Genomic DNA, 20,723 nt, shown 5'->3' with positions numbered 1-20,723 from the left:
TTGGGGCTTCTCCTCCCCTTATATTGTGAGCTCCTCTGCCAGCATTATTCCTAACTCTGCCCCTTCTGCAATGGCTCATGCTAAAGTCACAGAACATTGAGGGTTGGGCTGCTTTCTCAGCATGAGGCTTTACAGGGAAGAGAATTGTCCCCTCTTCCTATAGGGAAAGAAAGCCACAAATACTCACCTTCCCTTACAAAAGCATAAGGGACTAGAGAAAATCATAATGAATATTTATTATTGAAATCCACATAGTTTATGTAGAGACTGTTCACAAGCCAGGCATAGGGAGAGGGACAGAAGGATCACTGTTGGAAGTCATGGGGTTTGGGTGCCCCCTGGATGGCCCATACTCCTTTTGGTATCTCCTGTAAAGTGTGGGACTTGGGATTTAGCCTCCATGAAGCCATCCTAGTAGGAACTGGGCTGAGATGCATACGATTCCTCAGAAGCAGGAAGCTAACTCCTGCAGGAGGGATGTGAGAGTGGCTCTCGTTCATTGTGCTTCCTAGAACACCATTGCCTCCTCTTTGTATTGGAAGTCAGTTCTGGTTCTAAGAAAAGATGTCAACATCCCCGCTTACCCAGTGGTGCATGTAACATGCTTATTTCACGTTCACTTGCAGTCTTGCTACTTCCACCCATTGTGTCCCTGGGAATTGTGTGCTCCTGGGGCGGGTGGATCTTACATGTGAATGGGTGGCCGTTCACTTGTGCATATCTGCCCTGCTCACGGCATGCTCCACTGTCCTTTCAGACTTCACTTACCGTGCAGGAGTCTAAAGATAAAATAGTTAAGAATTTCAGATGACCACAGCTGTGCATTAAACCATATGGGGCCCGGGCACAAGGTAAGTGTACTGTAGAAGCTGCTGAGCCATGGGCTCTGTGAACATTGTATGCAGATGGGCCAGTGAGTGAGATCAGAGACTCACTTACTGTACGTCCAGTTCCTGCGGATGCTGACCCCACAGTCTCTTCTCAGGAAGGGCTGGGTGAGCGTCTGGGTTTACAGGTTATTGTCGGTACTGCCTGCCTGTGTTGAGGGGGGTTCAGAGCTGCTCAGGCTCAGTGGGAAGGGCAGTGGCCTGGAGGGAGATGGACCCACCCACTTTGCATCCCTGACCTCACAGCTCTTTCTCAGGGTAGCTGAGTCTGTTCAGAGAAAGCACTGGTGTCTGTCCAATTTATGAATCTGGCTCCCCGCCCCCTACCCTACCTACTCTTTTTATCTTCCTTGTGCAGCGCTAAAGCCCTTGAAGACACGGGCATTGAAAGTTGTGCAAGAGAGAGAGTAACAAAGAGGGAGGGACTTGTATTCTTGGCATCTCTGTACCAGATTCTGCCTATGCTTACTCAACTTTGAACATGAAACCAAGGGCTGGGGTCACCATTCCCGTTCTCCGGCTTATAAAACAGGCACAGAGAGGTTGAGTATCTTGTTCTGTGTCACACAACTGGTGAGGGCAGATCTGAGAATCAAACCCACTGTGGGCTGATATGGAATTCATGTGCTGTGCACCTGATGCCAGCAAGGAGAGAGTGAGAGAGAGGAAGTGCCCCAGACTGAGCCAGGCACATGGATGTACATACACATAGGTGTGTATACATACACACGTGTGTGTCCCTCCCCCCACCCAGTGTTCACCTCTGAGGCTACAAGGGAGGAGGGACACCAAGAGAGGAGCCGTGAGAAGCCAAGGGAGGAGGGTGGCAGCAAAGGGCAGGCGTCTATTAGGGGAAAACACCATGCTTCCCAGGAGACTAGGGCATTCCCTTCCCTGATGAGTCTGTCTCAAATCTTAAATTTCTCTCCCTGGCCCAGAAATTCTCTACTGGTCTAACTAGATTCACTCCTGACTTTTATACCTTTCCAGGGGTTAAGTTCCTGTGGAGACCTGGGCCAAGAGCATGAGTTCTCTGGCCCTCCTGGACCCTTCTGCTTTCAGTGATAAGGGGGGAAGAGGTACATGATGTGGAGTTTGGATTTGAATGCACACAAAATTTATTAGAACAGGAGGCCAAAAAACCATGGAGGGGATTGGCGTCAACATCCCCAGAAACACTCAAGGAACCTTCCCCCGTTTGTATACCTCATCTCTTGCCCTGAAAGTAGAGGATTTGTTTAACCTGTTATATCTGCTCTCATTATATTCTTGGGGAGTGTAAGGGGTCAGTAGGCTTCTTCTGAACCTCCCTCAGAGCTGGGGTATGGAGTGTGTGGTAGCTACATTTGTTCTCTGGTAGCTGAGATGCAATTTATTGGTAAAGCCTTGTCCATCCTTGCTGCAAACATAGGGCTTCTCCCCTGTGTGTGTCCTCTGGTGTGTGAAGAGATTTGACCTCCGTGTAAAGCCTCGCCCGCACTCCCTGCAAACATAGGGCTTCTCCCCTGTGTGTGTCCTCTGGTGTGTGAAGAGATTTGACCTCCGTGTAAAGCCTCGCCCGCACTCCCTGCAAACATAGGGCTTCTCCCCTGTGTGTGTCCTCTGGTGTGTGAAGAGATTTGACCTCTGTGTAAAGCCTCGCCCGCACTCCCTGCAAACATAGGGCTTCTCCCCTGTGTGTGTCCTCTGGTGTCTGAAGAGATGTGACCTCTGTGTAAAGCCTCGCCCGCACTCCCTGCAAACATAGGGCTTCTCCCCTGTGTGTGTCCTCTGGTGTGTGAAGAGATTTGACCTCTGTGTAAAGCCTCGCCCGCACTCCCTGCAAACATAGGGCTTCTCCCCTGTGTGTGTCCTCTGGTGTCTGAAGAGATGTGACCTCTGTGTAAAGCCTCGCCCGCACTCCCTGCAAACATAGGGCTTCTCCCCTGTGTGTGTCCTCTGGTGTGTAATAAGAGCTGACTTATGACTGAAGTCTCTTCTAAACTCATTGCAAACGGAGGGCTTTTCCTCTTTGTGTGTTCGTTGGTGTCTGCTGAAATGTGATCTGTCATTGAACCCTTGCTCACAGCCTCTATTTTTGATTCTTACAATTCTTGACATTCCTACCCCCATGAATAATTTTCCTGTATCCTCTGAATTCAAATTCTGGCCCGTGCTGGGCCCTTCTTCCACCATTCCCTCACACACTCTAGAACTCCCCATTTGTCCTTTGCATGGGGTGGAAAATGCCCTTGAAATTCTCCTCTGCTTTATACTTTTAAGCAAAGGTCTGGATCTTTCTTTGACCTCTTGACATTTTGCTTTGTCATTCCAGCTGTGTGGATCAGAATGTTGCTGCTGCTGCTGATTCTGATCACCTGGGCAGGGATTCTCTGGTTGGAAATGCTTTCTTGCAGATATTTGTGGGAGGCTCTGAGAAGAGTGTTTGCATTCCACATGTTGGCTGAGGAATTTCTGACTGGAGAAGGCCAGCGAGCAGGAGGGACATCGATGGATGTCTCGCTGTGGTTCTGCTGAAAGAGGAAATTTTTGGTCAGGTAGATGTTGCGTTGTATGCTTTGTCTCCTGGTAAGGCCTGCCCCACTACTCATTTTTATTGTGTTGACAATGCAAGATCTGTCTCCCACCAAGTTTTCCTTTATGTTTCCATTCCATTTTCACTTACTACATTGAGTAAATCCAGAAAGCCCATTTCAAGGGTCTTTTTTATGTACTGCCCAGACTAGGTACCTTCAAGCAGCATCAGAGGAAGCTTCCCTCCTTATAGGAATGGAACTACAATGACCTTTCTCCACATACAAACACCTTCTAAGTCATGTGACTCTGTGACAGTGTCTACAGTGATTTTATTCTATTGAGAGGCAACAGTCCTTTTGATGACTTAGAATGTGGCAGTAAATATGAACTTGAGTCTCCCCATTTAAAAAAACATATTTAGGGGCACCTGGGTGGCTCAGTCGGTTGAACGACCGACTTCGGCTCAGGTCATGATTTCACCGTTTGTGAGTTTGAGCCCCATGTCGGGCTCTGTGCTGACAGCTCGGAGCCTGGAGCCTGCTTTGGATTCTGTGTCTCCCCCTCTCTCTGCCCCTCCCCTGCTCACGCTCTGTGTCTCTCTGTCTCAGAAATAAATAGAAACATTAAAAAGACATATTTAATTGACAACCAATATGTGTCTGGATCTCTATCTGAAAGTGGGATTTGGATTGGACGAGACAGAGCAGTGCAGTCTCCTGGATTAAGGACTCTGGTTCCTGCCGCTCCAACTAGGTTATAAACTGCTTCTCTTTCAGTTTTCTACAAATCATAACATGAAAATATATCCTTCATACTTGATTTCATTCGGTCTTAGCTCATCTCAAATACAATGGGAAGTCCTTTCAAAATATTTCCTCGACCAAGTATGGGTATATATATCACACTCCCAACCACCATTCATCTTCTGCCAACCCACCACCCTCTCTCACTTAGAGATGAAGTGATCTTGGAGGGGATTACCCACTGCAGTCTCTCTCCAAAATTAATCAAAACATCATCTTAAAATAGAGAACACGCCACTCTCCAGTCGAAAATTGCACAATTGTTCTGTCTCAGTCAGGAAACACCCCAGTGTCTCAGCGTGGACCACAGGCTCTAGGGCGTCTACGTATCTATGGGTTCTCAGCCACATACCACACATGCCCCACCTCTCTTGTGCCTCAGGGCCTCTCTCCTAGCAGGCCCCCTCTTCCTGGAATCCTTTACCCCTGGGTGTTTGCGCATGTCCAGAGAGAGCCCTTCCCTGTCCAAGCTCTGCCCCATCCCATCCTCTCCTCACACTGGTCCCCAGGCACTTTCCCAGGACTAGTTTTATTTTCAAAGCACCACTTGCTGTGTGATGTTATGCACACACATGCATCTGTACATGTGTTTCCCTTACTCATTCACTTATCAGGTGCTCAAGAGCAGTGATTCTGACAAGCTTGTGCCACCTCCAGTTCCTGGAAGGCTGTCTGGAACAGAGTAGGAACTCACATGACAGCTAACTAAATTATGAGTGAACGCACACCAACATACACATGTCATTTAGAAATACTGAGCAAATTAAGAAGAAAGAGCTAAAAGGGCAGAAGAAACTGACTTAGTGAGGGAGCTGGTAGGTGCTTGAAAATTTAATTTTTTGGCCTCTAAGTCTTTTATCACTATGTTCTGTTACACATTTTATGCACGAGGTATTTAAAAAATCATAACAAAAGTGAAAAACTTAAAAATTATTTCTAAGAGGCCAATGCATATGAAATGAATCCTTATTTCTGAAGCATCTGAATTGCAATCGTACTGATTTTAGACCGGGTTTTACTCTGCTCGAGAGCTGGACATGGAAACTGCCACGGGGAATTCTTTCTTTTCTTTCTGTTTCGAAGAGCAGTGGTGCCCACCTTTCCCTGTTGCGAGCTCGCTCTTCCACCTGCTTCCCCACTTGATGCCCAGCTCCCGGCCGTACTCGTCCCCGTACCAGACTAGCAGTTCACAGCCTGGCCTGATGACCCGGCAGGTTCGGTAGAAGATCTGCCTGTGATACTGAAAGGCCACCAGGTTCTGCTCCTCATCGTCCCTGGCACAGTTCACATACCTGGGGTTGAGGCAGGGAAAGGGAAAAAGAACCACAGGAGATAAATTCCCATCATGTGTCAGATCTGCCCCGATGCTCAAGGCCTCTATGCTGTGATGCTGCCCACTCCCCAACTCCTCAGGAACCTTCCGTTCATACTCAAGTCTCCCTCACAACATCGTATGGATTCCCATCTCTAAGTTCTGCTTACTGGCCACAGCCTGCCTTTAATGTTTTCCCCCTTGCTTGATTAACCATTTTCTAAATCCCAATTCCAGACTTACTGCCACCTCGATTGGTCACAAAAACCCAGTGACCTTTTGTTTCTCTGAACTCTAAATTAAGTTCTGTTTTATACCACAGAACTTGATGCTTGACCATGGACTCTGCTTCTAGATCAACACACATCATTCCACACTCAGCCCAAGTGTGGCTATCTTCCTTTGAGAAGGCTTTCTTCAATCTCCCTGCACTGTGTCTGAGGTACCATTCACTTGCCTCCCCTGAGTTCCCATAGAAACTTGGAGCTTCCTTTGTCTTAGTAAAATGACACAGAAAAGCAATATTTTATTTACATACTGCATTCCCTGATAAAATGAGAGCCCCTCAAGGAAAGGGGCTGGGTCATGAAGCACAGAGGCCTGTGGCCATACTGTAGCCCATTCCTATACAGGCTTCAGAACCCAGTTCTATTAGAACTGAGACGAGGAAGAGCTACTGCCCTCACATTTTAAAGGTCCCTTGTTTGAAGCTCTCTCTCCACCGTATACCTCTTGAAAAACAGGGAAATGATAGTTAAATATTCTTAAACTCAATTGTCTATTGTCTGTCTGCAATATGTCTTCCATAAAACATGGGTTGTATAATATGTTTAACTCACGAACTCCATTGTCTAAACTGGAACATAGTAAATGCTTATAAACATTGATCAGATAAATTGAAGTGTGAGTCCAGTGTTCCTGATGAATCTAGGCTCCTCAGGTTTTTGCCAGTGTCCAAATTTTGTCTAGCATATTTTGAGGACATATACTATATTCTTATCTCCTTTCCCCCATTAATTTCTCTTGAAATAAAAGAGGATTACATGGAGAAAAAAGAGGAACAGAGGATTGAGGGAGACCATTGAGGGAGACATGATGAGAAGGAAAGGGATGTAGGTTTGTGAGAGGTGAATGTCCTCTCTGGAGCTCTGAACTCTATTGGCCTTACCTCATCCAGTTGGCCCAAGAGTTATCCTTTCCATCCACATACTCGTAGCAGTTTCTCCCTTTGGTGATCTGAGTTTGAGAAAGAGAAATTAAAGTTTTTTGTTTTTTGTTTTTTTGTTTTTTGGTGTGTGAGGGGTGGGGAGGTAATAGAGGGATTATTTTACTCTCCTGTGGTCAGTGGTCTTTCAGCCTGTATGGAATCAGTCCCCAGTGTGACCACATGATGTACTCCTTAGTCGTTGTCTACACAGCTGGGTCGCTTTGTCAACTCAGAGCTCAGGTCCCGCAAGGGAGGAGCTTCCTGTTTGTGTCTGTACCCTATGCTCCCTCTTACCCCCTGATCTTTAAGTAGGAACACCAGGTTCATGCAAAGTCCACTCAGTACACAGAACTAACCATGTTATTCTCATCCATGTAGAAGGTGATGTCCTACCAATTCACGGCAGAGATGTGGGAAACCAGAGGACAGGGGAAGAGGTAGATGATTCTCACCAGCCAGGAGTATCCACTGTTGGCTGCCTCTTCGTCTTCTGTGATCTGGCCCTCATAGGGGCCAAAGTGTGTACCCAGTGGCAGATCAGATGCTTCATTCCATACTCCAAGCCCAGCCTCAGGGATGCTCGATGGTCTGATTCTCAGACCAGGGGGCAGAGTGAGGGCTGAGCGGTTGGGATGCCCCTTGCCCACTGCATTGTCCTTTACGAATGTAGGGGGCCCATGAACAGCACAACTGTCAATGAAGAAATTCTGACACTTCTCACAATCTGGAAGTGAGAGAAACAGGGGTTAGGAAAAGGGTTAGTGCATGTTCCTGCACTTAAGTAGCTTCAGAATTAGCCCAACACACATCATTTAGCCTCTATCCTATACTCCTGGTTACTAGGGGAGGAGAATGATTTGGGGTCCCTATGACATAATGAAGTTATTGTACCAGGAGAGAACAGCTTTCTCTGAGAGTGGGCCAAGATGGTCACTTACAGAGGTAGTCATCATCCTGGGGCTCGCTGACCTCTTGGTATGCAAAGCCCTTTCTTTCTCGTAGACTATACATCTTCACTCCAATCTCCTTTCTCCTGAGCTCTGAGTTGGAAAAGAGTACATGAGGGAGGTTGGTGGGGTCTGGAGTGTTAGTCCCGTTTTGTCAGAAAATGCAAAATCTCCTCTAATAAATTATTACTTATCCTTCTATATACTCTCTCCCCACTGTCCAAACTCTTACTTCAGAGAGTAAGACTCCATACTGACTGTAGATGGCTAATTCAATGTTAGTTTCTTCCCATTATCAGGCTTACTTTACAATATTTCCTCTTAGAAAATGGTTCATTCATGCATTTCTTCATTCAGAAAATATTTGTTGAGGGCACATTACATGTTAGGCATCGAGCGAGAGCCTGGGCATTCAACACCAAGAAAGTATGGTCTTTATTATCGCTGAGGGATTTATTGGACAACTTGCATGTGTCAATTCTTTAATGTTTAATGCTTTCAAACAGTATATGAGCTCTGCATTCTTATCTTCAGTTTACAGATTAGCATTCAGGAGCTCAGAGAATTTATAAGATTTATCCAAGACCTCAACGGTAACTACAGGTCTCAGGTTAGTCTAGCTTTAACCTAGGCCTAGCCAAAGTCCACTCCACATACCTAGGTTGTATTCATCAAACTTTCTGGAGGACTTAGAGGGACCAAAGTTCCCATATTATTCTTTCTCTTACCCAATTTTCGTCTAGAGTGATGTCCAGAGGTACTTGCTTCTCCAGGAAGGGACACTGGTTTCTGGCCCTGCTCTGAGCCACTTGTGTTCAGCAACTTTGCTGTTTCTGAGAATTCCTTCAAACTAGATTCCTTACTTAATGGCACTCTGTGGGTTCCCTTCAATGTGAGAGTCACATATTAAAAGACAACAGGCATTTTTTTTTTTTAGTCCTGTAAGGCTTATGATGTGTTTTCACATGAATTGCTTTGGTTAATACTTCAACAACACTTGGAAATACCTGGGGATTCCGAATACTAGAGGGAAAAGAAAGGGAATATGTGGATATTGAATTCAAAACTATAACCCATGGCTTAAGACTCTTTCTCTTTAAATTTTCTCAAATTTCTCCATAAAAGTGAGAAGGAGGCAGGGAGAACACTTGGGAAAACTGGCTGGAGAATCAAGAAGGTCTGTGAAAGAAAGGGGTGAGGACTTGTAGATAAAAAGAGGGGATCATCTATAAACTAGTGGACATTTAATGGAGGAGGAAATGTAGACAAGTGGAAGGGACTGCACACGTCTGGAAAATGAGGTGACAGAGCAGAGAGAGGGGAAAGATGATAAAGAAAGCGTTGGAGGAAATGTATCTAAACACTGGGGAAGAAAAAAAAAGGATGCTAAATTTGTCACTTGCCATATCCAGGAAACAATATTTGGAATTAAATTAGCTGGTTCCTGTCAATTCTGTTTGAATAAGGTTGTACCGGCAGCTAGCTCTCTTCAGTTTTCCTGATCCATAAAATGGTATACGTGCTAATTTTTTAAAAAGTTTTATTTATTTAAGTCATATTTACATCCCACATGGGGCTTGAACTCATGACCCTGAGACCAAAAGTCCCATGCTCTTTCAACTGAGCCATCCAGGTGCCCTGTATACATGCTACTTCTTAATGTTATAGTAAACAGGAAATATTATAATGATCATCAAATTGTCTCATGAGCTATTTGATACAGTATGAATGTGAGATTACAGTTCTGCTGTCAATTGAGAGGGTTCTCAATTGTCTCCATATTCAAAATCTAAATCACAGATCTTATTTTCAGCATTCTTTGACCCTTTTATTTCTAATGTAATCTGTAAACGTGGAATTACTTGTTCAGAAAACATTCAGGGGCCCTGTGGGGCCTGGGACTTCTGAGAAGAAAGAGCCTGCAGGGCAGAAGCAGGCTACACAAACGATTCTGAACATGAGAGTTGCCTAATGAGAGCTCAGAGGAAGGAGCTGTTGCTTCTTCCTACAAGTATGAACATTTTAAATCAGTTCCAGTTAAGTAAGTTTCTTTTTTTCTTCTTAAGTTTATTTATTTTTGAGAGAGAGAGAGAGGGAGAGAGGGAGCAGGGAAGGGGCAGAGAGAGAGGGAGGGAGAGAGAATTTCAAGCAGGCTCTGCACTGACAGTGATGAGATTTCACGAACCATGAAATCGAGAGTCTGATGCTTAACTGAGTGAGTCACCCAGGTGCTCCACAGATAGGTGAGTTTCTAAAGAATATTATGTAACGCATATGAAGTCTTTAAGTCATTTTATATGTTGTTTCTCAGTCATCAAACCTGAAGGTACTCAGGGCTTCAGATGCTTCCTCTTATTAGAATGGGAGGCTCTGGGGGCGTCTGGGTGGCTCAGTCAGTTGAGCGACCGACTCTTGATTTTGGCTCAAGGTCATGATCTTGCAGTCCTGGGATTGAGCCCTGTGGTGGGCTCTGTGCTGGGTGTGGAGACTGCTTGAGAGTCTCTTCTCTCTCTCTCTCTCTCTCTCTCTCTGTCTCTCAAAATAAATAAATAAACATTAAAAAGGCGGGGGGGCTGGGTGACTCAGTTGTTTAAGCATCTGAATCTTGATTTCAGCTCAGGTCATGATCTCAGGGTTGTGAGACCGAGCCCCAAGACAGGCTCCATGCTGGAAGTGGATCCTGCTTAAGATTCTCTCTCCCTCTGGGGCGCCTGGGTGGCTCGGTCAGTTGGGCGTCCGACTTTGGCTCAGGTCACGATCTCACTGTCCGTGAGCTCGAGCCCCACGTCGGGCTCTGTGTTGACAGCTCAAAGCCTGGAGCCTGTTTCGGATTCTGTGTCTCCCTCTCTCTCTGACCCTCTCCCGTTCATGCTCTGTCTCTCCCTGTCTCAAAAATAAATAAAACGTTAAAAAAATAATAAAAAAAAAAAGATTCTCTCTCCCTCTGCCCCTCTCTGCTCTCTAAATAAATAAATTAACAAATAAATCGAATGGGAGGCTCTGATGGCGGGGATGCTATCTCTTTCATCTGGGACGATCGAGTGTACAAATTGCTGATATTATTTGTAAGCTTCTCTTACTTAGGGGGTCTTAGCTCATCTCTCACTTCATACTAGAAAAGAACTGAGTCGAAATGAATCAAATGAATAATGTAAATTTTATAAAACTATGAAAGTCTTAATGAGCTTTTAAGTGGTTTAGAAAAGGAGCTTGAGATTAGACTGCACTACCACTAGCACTGTGATGTCAGGTATATAAGCAAACATGTCTTTGTCTCAATCTCACCTATAAATGGTGATATTTATAGTACCCCCCCCCCCCATAGGGTTGTTGTAAGGTTTAAGTGAGTTTATTTGTGTAAATGCTTAAAATAAAGTCTGAAGTACAGTGAAAATAAAACAAGTGATAGCTAATATTGTTGCTGTTCTTGTTAACTATTACAGCGATGATGATCTCGGATATTGTGCTAAAGAGATCAGTAAAGGAAGGCAGCAGTTTCTAGGATACTCTGAATTCTTCTACTCTTACCTGTGTTTAAATCCATGAGAAAGATTTTCTTGTCATCAGGATCTGGGAAATACTCACCTTGTGTTGTTTATTCTGATCCACTCTGGATGCCACCCAAGAAGGTCTGACTATAAAGTGATGAGAAATCAGTGTTTTGGTTGGCAAATGTTACTAAGCTCCAGAGACTCACTAGAGACACAGAACTCTTGACTAAGGACTGGCAAGTACAAGGACTACCAAAAGGTGATTGGAAAGTGGTTTTGGAAATATTATCAAAGTCTATGCTGCTACTGGTGACATGAACTAATTTTCTGAAAATGTTAAAAAAATAGACAAAACCTCATTTAAGCTTCATCCTATGTTCATAACTTATCTATTACATATAGTTATATATATATATATAACTACTATATAACTATATATATAACTATATATATAACTATATATAACTATATATAACTATATATATATATATATATATATATATATATATATATACTGACCTTCTATGACAAAAAAATCTCAATAAGCTGTGAATAGAAAAAAATTACCTCACTCTAATAATGGCCATATATGAAAAGTCTATCTCCAACATCATACTCTGCAGTTTAAAACTGAAAGCTTTTTCTCTAAGATCAAGACTAAGGCAAGGATGCCCACTTCACTACTTCTCTTCAACATAGTACTCGAAGTCCTAGCCAGGGCATTGGAGAAAAATAATAAGTAAGTATGTAAGTGAGTAAGTAAATAAAGTGCATCTAATTTGGAAAGCAAGAAGTAAAATTATGGTTGTTCACACATGACATGGTCTTATATGTAGAAAGTCCTAAAGATTCCACACAATATCTGTCAGAACTAACAAATTCAGCAAAGTTGCAGGATACAAAATTAACACTAAAAAATTAGTTGCATTTGTATGTACTAACAATGAACAATCCAAAAAGGAAATTAAGAAAACAGTCTTATTTATAATAGCACCAAAGGAATGAAATAATTAGGAGCAAACTTAAGGATGTATAACATTTGAACACTGAAAACTACAAAACATTGCTGAAAGAAATGAAAGAAGGCACAAGTAAATAGAAGCACATCCCATATTCATGGATTGGGAGTCTTTTTTTTTTTTAAGTATATTTATTTTGAAAGAAACAGTGTGAGTGGGGTAGGGGCAGAGAGAGAGGGGAGACAGAGGATCCCAAGCAGGCTCTGCACTGTAAGTGAAAAGCCTAATGTGGGGCTTGAACCCATGAACTGTGAGATCATGACCTGAGACGAAATCAGACGCTTAACTGACTGAACCACCCAGGTGCCCCCGTTTCTGGGTTTTCTATTCTGTTTCATTGATCTATGTGTCTTTCGTACCAGTACCATACTGTTTGAATCACTACAGCTTTGACATATAACTTGAAGTCCAGAAATGTGATGCCTCCAGCTTTGTTTTTCTTTTTCAAGATATTTTCATTCTTTTGCATATGGATATTCTATTTTCCCAACACCATTTGTTGAAATATTGTCCTTTCCCCATGATGTAGTCTTGGCATTCTTTATTTGATATACATATATATATATATACAAATACACACACACACACACAAACACACACACACACACAGGCACAATGGAATATTAGCCATAAAAAAAGATGAAATCTTAACATTTGCAATGATGTGGATGGGAGCTAGAGAGTATTATGCTAAGCAAAATAAGTCAGAGAAAGACAAATACCGTATATTTCATTCATGTGTGGAAGAAACCAAACAAATGAGCAAAGGGGGAAAAAAAAGGCAAACCAAGAAACAAATTCTTAACTATAGATAGCACACTGATGGTTACCTGAGGGGAGGTAAGTGGGGGAATGGGTTAAATGGGTGCTGGAGATTAAGGAGTGTACTTATGGTGAGCACAGGGTGCTGTATGAAAGTGGTAGTTTACTGTATTGTACACTTGAAACTAATATAATAACACTATATGTTAACTAACTGGAATTAAAATAAAAACTTTAAAAAGGGAATGAAGATGGATCTTCATCTTACATCATATACAAAAACCAACTCTGAAAGGACCGTAGACCTAAATGTATGACCAGAAACTATAAAGCTCTTAGAAGAAAACAAGGGGAAAAGCCTCATGACATTGAATGGGCAACAATTTCTTGTATATGAAACCAAAAGCACAAGCAACAAAAGCAGAAATAGACAAATGGGACCATACTAAACCTAAAAAACTTCTGTGCAGCAAAGGACACAGTCAACAGAGTGAAAAGGCACTGGGAGGGGCACCTGGGTGGCTCAGTCGGTTAAGCGTCCAACTTCAGCTCAGGTTATGATCTCACGTTTCATGAATTCAAGCCCCGTGTTGGGCTCTGTGCTGACAGCTCAGAGCCTGGATCCCGCTTCAGATTCTGTCTGTCTGTCTGTCTGTCTCTCTCTCTCTCTGTTCCTTCCCCTCTCACACTCTGTCTCGCTGTTTCTCTCTCAAAAATAAATAAAAATAAAGAATAAAAATTTTTTTTTAAAAGGCAATGGGAAAAAATAATTGTAAAATATACATTTGATAAGGGGTTAATATCCAGACTACACAAAGAACTGCTGAAACTCAATAGTAAAAAACCAAGTAACCTTATTAAAAATTGGGTGCTACGAAAAGAATTATGTCTCTCCAAAAGGTCCCTATGTGAAACCCTAACCTCCAATGTGATTGTATTTGGAGATGGGGTCTTTGGAAGGTAATTAGAGTTAGATAAGGTCATGAGAGTATGCTCCTCATGATTGGATTAGTGCCCTTAAGAAGAGAAATCTCTCTCTTTCTCCAAGAGTATGCACATATAAATGAGAGGTCATGCTAGCACACAGTAAGATGGAGGTTGCCTACAAGGCAAGAATAGAACTGGACTATGATGGCATCCTGATCTCAGACTTCCAGCCTCTAGAACGGTGAGAAAACAAATTTCTGTGGTTCATGCCACCCAGTCTATGGTACTTTATTATGGCAGCCTGAGGTTTTAATACAATGACAAAAGGACTTGAAAAGACATTTTTTTTCCAAAGAAGATATATACAAATGGCTAAAATGCACATGAAAAGATGTTCCAGGGGAGCCTGGGTGGCTCATTTGGTTGAGTGTCCAACTCTTGATTTTGGCTCAGGTCACGATCTCGTGGTTTGTTGGTTTGAGTCCCACATTGGGCTCTGTGCTGAGGCTCTGAGCCTGCTTGGGATTCTCTCCCTCCCTCCCTCTCTCTCTGCCTCTCCCCGGCTTGTGCTCACTCTCTCTGTCTCTCAAAATAAATAAACTTAAAAAATTAAAAAAAAAAAGAAAAGATGGTCCATTGCCACTAATCCTCAGGGAAATGCAAATTAGAACTGCAATGAGATATTATCTCATACCCATTAGTATAATCAGTATGAAAAAAAAAAAAAACACCAGACAATAACAAGTGTTGGCAAAGATGTGGAGAAATTGGAACCCTTACACACTATTTGTGGGAATGTGAAATGTTGCAGGCATTTTGAAAAACAGCATGGAGGATGCTCAATAAATTAAAAAGAATTGTCATATGATTTAGAAGTCAAATTTCTGGGTATGTGTATAAAAATTGGAAACAGGATCTTGAATAAATATTTGTACATTCAAGGTCATTGCAGCATTATTCATAATAGCTAAGATGTGGAAGCAACCTAAATGTGCATCAACAAATAAATGGATAAAGGAAATTACACACACACACACACACACACACACACGGGAATATTATTCAGCCTTACAAATGAAGGATGTCTTGTCATATGTTACATCATGGATGGACTTTGAGGACATTATGCTAATTGATATAAACATATCACAAAAGACAAATACTGCATGATTCCACATATATGAGTTATCTATTTCATGGATATGGAAAATAGAACGGTTGTTTCCAGGGCCTGTCGGGGGAAGGGGAGGGGAGGAAATGGAAAGTTGTTGTTCATGGGTATAGAGTTTCAGTCATACAAGATGAAAAAGATCTAAAAATCTGTTGTTCAATAATGTGCATGTAGCTAATAATACTGTGCTGTATACTTAAACATTGTTAAGAGGGTAAATCTATGTTATTATATTTTGTAACCACAATAAAGAAAATTGGGGTGGGAATTTTAGCTGAGGGTAGATAAAGCTGTGTAGATGTATGGTAAACCATGGGGTATATGAAGACTCTTTTCATGTCAAACCTTTGTGGACAACCACACACTGGGTTTTCAAATCTCTGAAATCCGTAGATAGAATCATAGACCTAACCCAAGTTGCTTTCTCCAGTTTAGGGAGATCAACTCTTCCAAACTCTTTTGTTTGAACAGCAAAAGAGGAAGTGAGTTTCTCAGTTCTATTTTGTAGCGATCACACTTCATGTTGTTTGCCTGATGCTGTCTCTGGCGAGTGATATGTGGGAAAGATCAGGGAGACTAGTTACCTCAAACCCTCTTGCAGAATTATGACAAAGAATCTGGTTCATTTTGGGGTAAGAAGATCATGTGTGTGATTAAATATACCTAAAAACTGTATCTTTACATAATATGTTCATCATTTTCTCTTTTTAAGACATTTAATCCAATAATTGGATAATGAGAATAACTGCAATTACTTTTAGAAAGCTCTCTGGTGGACTTACAGTCTAATTAAGATTTCTTTATCTTCCCTTTCATTAACTAGCAATGTTTAGCAAAAACAGTCTTTTTTTAAATTGTTTTTTTTTTTTTTCCAACGTTTATTTATTTTTGGGACAGAGAGAGACAGAGCATGAACGGGGGAGGGGCAGAGAGAGAGGGAGACACAGAATCGGAAACAGGCTCCAGGCTCTGAGCCATCAGCCCAGAGCCCGACGCGGGGCTCGAACTCCCGGACCGCGAGATCGTGACCTGGCTGAAGTCGGACGCTTAACCGACTGCGCCACCCAGGCGCCCCAAAAACAGTCTTTAAAAAAAAAAAAAAACGAATGATAAATCTTAAACATACAGAAAGGTATGGAGAATTATATTGGAAAACCTATACATCCACCACCATTCAGCCTTATCTCTACATTCTGCCACAACTTTATATCTTTTAATTTTTATCTTTATATCTTTTAATTTCTATTTGAAAATTCAAAAACAGGGGCGCCTGGGTGGCGCAGTCGGTTAAGCGTCCGACTTCAGCCAGGTCACGATCTCGCGGTCCGTGAGTTCGAGCCCCGCGTCGGGCTCTGGGCTGATGGCTCCGAGCCTGGAGCCTGTTTCCGATTCTGTGTCTCCCTCTCTCTCTGCCCCTCCCCCGTTCATGCTCTGTCTCTCTCTGTCCCAAAAATAAATAAAAAAACGTTGGAAAAAAAAAATTTAAAATTCAAAAACAAAAATAAAAGCAAATAAAAAACTAACCAAGACACAGCAAAGCCACGTGTCACCCATTCCTTCTTCCCTTATGATAACTATTCTGAATTTGGCATTTCTTTTTCATATTCAGATTTTGATACATTTACCACTCTTAATGTATTTATAAATAATATAATTATTATCATCCACATTTTAAAATTTTATATGAATAGCCTCTTACTGTGTGATATGCTGTTTTGCGTGTACTTATATTTATGTTTCTGAGGAAAGAGTTTCCTTTTTTAACTCCTGAGATGCAGCTGAGACCTAAACTTTGGGTTCCAGGAGGAAATCTCTAAATCTTCCTGGCCCCTCACCTTGCTGCCTTGGCGTCCATTCTTCATCGGAATCCTCAGTGTCATCTACTTGGGGTTTGATGGCCTGCCTGCGGTGACACATGAAAGCTGGTCGAGGGGCTCTGAGACCTGGAAAGAAGCAAAATCCTTATCCTAAGAGGGAAGATCTAGAAGGAGGAACAAAGCACGGTAGCAATGGAGCACATCTCCTAGTCAGTGCGACTCAGTTGTATGGGCTGGGAGAGTCTAGAACAAGGCAAGAGATGAGCTGTGCATTGCCAGTGCAAGCCCTACACTGATAGAAGAGAACAAAATTTCATTCCAGATTTGTCTTCACACAGAAGGGAACTGTGATCAGACAGAGCCACCCGAGAGGCAAACTAATATAGGGACTGAAGGCCTGATTCATGTTTCCCAGGCTCCTCAGCACCCAGCACTTCTGGTTACCTATAGTCATCAGCGCTTCATAGTTCCTTTTCACATTCCTGTATCGGATTTTCTCCCAGTCTCCCATCTCTGTCCATTCTTCCTTGGAGAAGTATATGGAAATGTCTTTGAAAGCATCTTTGGCCTAGAGAAAATAAGAGATCCCATCAGTGACTTACTAATCCAAGTCAGAACTTAGAGCCAGGCCTTCTCCTCCACCTTGTATGTAGTGTGTACCCTGCTTCCTGGGTGCTCTCTGTTAAACGAGGGTAAAGCGTTTCTGTCCTTCTTGATGGTGTCCTGATCAATTGAACAAACACTAAGCATTTTACTAGCTCTCTCTTGGCAAAGGGAAATCGCTGATGCTACTCTCCCGTGTAACTTCCTCCCCCACCCACGTCCTGTAAAGGAGTGAGTGCCCTTTATCCTGTGTACATTCACTGGTGTAGGCCAGGAGCCTGTGGTCCTCCAAGGACCAGCTCCTGGTCACCAGGCCCCTCTCTTCATCCTCTCCAAGAAGTCTGGAGCCCAGCTTCTCCCACACCTCTCACCGTGGGCTTCCATCTTGCTTTCCTTGAGCTTCTCTCAGTGGACTGCTCCGGGAATCTGAGGGGGCTTGTGGTGCTGGGACCTCCAGGCTGGCCCCGCTCTGACTCTGAGGCTGGCAATGGCTCCATGAGTCTCTTTGTCCTAAGGCCGAGGCACCTGTGGAAGGAGAAGGTGCTGACAGGGGGTGACAGCGCAGACCACTGCCCAGAGCCATGTCTGTTTTCTCCATCTGGGTGGGGTATCCAGAAAAGATGTGGGCAGCCCATGGAGGATTAGAAGATGCAGGGGAAACCTGCGGGTAGTGATGGGATGGAGAACCTCTACTGGCAACGACAGGCCATTCTAACGTGAGCTAGATTTTGTTTCTTTTATTCTACTGCAGCTCGGCCCATATGAGGAAAGGTCGCAAAGGGATGTGGCTGTGGGCGTTTGGTTAGAGTGGTGAGGTGCAAGGCCAGAGGAGTACCAAGGAGGCCTGGAGGCCCCTGAGTGCCGGCCCGTTCCGGGGAGAGTAAGTGAATATTTCTCAAAGAAGCGCTTCTTGGGATGTGCACCTGGGGATTCTGGAAAAATCTGGTATAAACAGGCTCAGTCTCTAAGGGACAGAGATGTCTCAGGGTGAGGAGATTTGGTCTCTCGCAGGCTGAGGGAATTGGGGTTTCTTAAGTCAAGGGGATTTGGGGCCTCAAGATGAGGACACTTAGGGTTCCTCAGGCTGATGATATTGGCAGTCTCTCAGGACGAGATTTGGGTCTTTCTGGCTGAAGAGGTTTAGAATGCTCAGGTTGAGAGGATTTGGGATCTTTGAGACTGAGGAAATGTTAAGTCATATTCTGAGGAGATTTGGACTCTCTCATTAATGGGCTTTATGTTTTCTGACATTGAGGTTATTTGGGGTCTTTGAAGCTGAAAGGATTTAAGAGTTCACAGGCAGGGGCTGTTCAGGGTCTCTGACATTGGGGAAATTTGTTCTCTCTGTGGGTGTTACATTTCAGGCTCCTCGGGCTGAGGACATTTGGGGGTCTAAGACTTGGGGGGGGTTAGCGTTTCTCTGGGTGACGCGATATGAGGTTTCTGCAGCTGAGCTGCTTTGGGGTCCAATGCCGTGGAGACGTGAAGTTCCACGAAGTTAGCGGATTTGGGTTCCCTGAAGGCGGCGGGATTGGGTGTCCCTTGAGGCTGAGGGGATTTGGAGCCTTTCAGGGTGAGGGGATCTAGGGTCTACCAGGCGGGCTTTGAAGGGCTCAGGATCAGGGTTTACAAGGGTTTCACACGGCACGGCAAAGTCCTCGGTGTTTTCGTCAGTCTACCGGGCCTCTGTCGTTGCCCACCAGGATCTGCCGCCCGCTCCTGAGCCCCGGAGCGCTGTGTGCCGGGAGAGAGTCCAGACACAGCAGAGGGCGAGATACCCGCTTATACCGCCCTGTCAGGCAGGAGCCACCAATCAGCGCTGCAATCGAAGCGGTCCCTCCAATTGGCGGTCAGGAGGGGTCTGATGGGGCGGAGCGTAGGGCGAGCCGTGTGTGTCAGTCATTGGCCGAACGCCACCCCTGTGGATGCTCCCGCCCCACCCCGCGGGGATTGGCTGCTCTGAGTCCAGCGCGTGTCTCTCAAGAAGGCTCCCCCCGCTCCCCCCCCCCCCACCCCCCCGGCCCCGGGCATTCTGGTAGTTTTCATCACTTCCCTTCCGTACCCGCCCCGCTTCACCCGCAGTCCTTGGTGAAGGACGCGCAGGGCCGGAGACTGCGCAGGGCGTCCTGCAGCGCAGGCTGAGTTTGGAGCGTTGAGCTGACGGCAGGGCTTTAGGGTGGACATAGGCATCCTGTGTTCTGAAAACATTCTTTCTCTACCAGACTTTTATCAGGCTCTGGAAGGGTCTCCTAGGCCCATCTGTCTCCGTCCTTGTAAAATCCACTTTTAGCGAGAGCTGTATGACCCGTTAGTATATAGTGAATATCGTATTACATTCAGGGGACAACTATGTAATTAAGTATTGTCTGGTGAGACGGTGTGTAGAGACACCAAATAAAATCTCTACGGCTCAAAGATTTAAACCCAACAAATGGAATAGTAAGTATATTAGAAAACAACTCGGGGGTCGGATTCCTAATGAAAAGTAGAAGTGGCATTCGTGAGTAATAGGCGTGTTTAGATAATGCAGGTCCAAAAGTCATCAGAAGTAGTGCTCGCTTGGCAGCACGTAGACTACAATTGGAACAATATAGAGAAGATTAGCATGGCCCCTGTGCAAGGATGATACACAAAACTTTGAAGCATTCTATATTTAAAAAAGTCAAGAGAAGTAAGAAGACGTAAGTAAAATCAAAGAAAAAAATGAAAAAAATTCGAGTATTTTGCATAAAAATGAGGCATCAAATACAGGACAATGAGTCCATGGTGGGGGGGGGGCACTGGCTTTCAGAAGATAAAAAGGGAAGAGTGTTTCTGACCCTTACCAAGTGTTTTTTTTTTTTTTAATTTTTTAATGTTTATTTCTCTTTGACAGAGCATCAATGCGGGAGGGGCAGAGAGAGAGGGAGACACAGAATCTGAAACAGGCTCCAGGCTCCCAGCTTTTGGCACAAAGCCCGACCCGGGGCTTGAACTCACAGTTGGCGGGACCATGACCTGAGCTGAAGTCAGACGCTTCACCGACTGAGCCACCCAGGCATCCCTGACCCTTACTAAGTTTTGATCACCGAAACATAACATGATTTCCTTGTACATGAAGTAGGCCTTCTTTCCAAGGAAGGAATGTAAGACTCCAGGCAAGGTCACCCGGGCAAGTGGACTGCTCCCTCTGCTGTCATGAAGGTAATGGCAGACCAGAACTTTAAGGGCCCACAGACCTCTCAGGTTCCTGCAAGAATGGTGCTGGGAGTAGAGGCAAC

At 44.1% G+C, this 20,723-nt stretch overlaps 1 protein-coding gene and 1 non-coding gene across 2 annotated transcripts; one reads left to right on the top strand and one right to left on the bottom strand.

Annotated features, from left to right (window-relative positions):
- Nucleotides 1-3,016: 3,016 nt before the first annotated feature.
- On the bottom strand, nt 3,017-19,201 carry PRDM7 (PR/SET domain 7). Its single transcript, XM_086690873.1, has 10 exons — nt 17,835-19,201; nt 17,305-17,428; nt 16,879-16,986; nt 11,259-11,308; nt 8,402-8,558; nt 7,665-7,766; nt 7,179-7,450; nt 6,688-6,755; nt 5,227-5,499; nt 3,017-3,503 (listed from the first exon to the last, which is right to left on the bottom strand). The coding sequence occupies exons 1-10, from the start codon at nt 18,096-18,098 to the stop codon at nt 3,137-3,139; spliced, it is 1,785 nt and encodes a 594-aa protein (XP_086546999.1). The 5' UTR covers nt 18,099-19,201; the 3' UTR covers nt 3,017-3,136.
- An 813-nt stretch (nt 19,202-20,014) lies between these two features.
- On the top strand, nt 20,015-20,120 carry LOC112857602 (U6 spliceosomal RNA). Its single transcript, XR_003223332.1, has one exon. It is a non-coding gene; the product is annotated as a U6 spliceosomal RNA (small nuclear RNA).
- The last annotated feature ends 603 nt before the right edge of the window (nt 20,121-20,723 follow it).

Source organism: Puma concolor, chromosome E2 (genome assembly GCF_028749965.1).
Source record: "Puma concolor isolate L17-30 chromosome E2, mPumCon1.1.hap2, whole genome shotgun sequence".
In the NCBI taxonomy this organism is placed as follows: domain Eukaryota; kingdom Metazoa; phylum Chordata; class Mammalia; order Carnivora; family Felidae; genus Puma; species Puma concolor.
Note: the sequence above shows the minus strand (reverse complement) of the source record. Positions and strands in the feature narration are given on the sequence as shown.

Excerpts from the sequence above, each read along its gene's own strand:
- PRDM7 (XM_086690873.1), bottom strand. The coding sequence starts at position 18,098 with ATGGGCTGCCCACATCTTTTCTGGATACCCCACCCAGATGGAGAAAAC. Across the intron at positions 8,559-11,258 it reads ATCAGAATAAACAACACAAG|GGAACCCACAGAGTGCCATT; the intron begins GTGAGTATTTCC and ends CTCACATTGAAG. Across the intron at positions 5,500-6,687 it reads TCTTGGGCCAACTGGATGAG|GTATGTGAACTGTGCCAGGG; the intron begins GTAAGGCCAATA and ends CCTCAACCCCAG.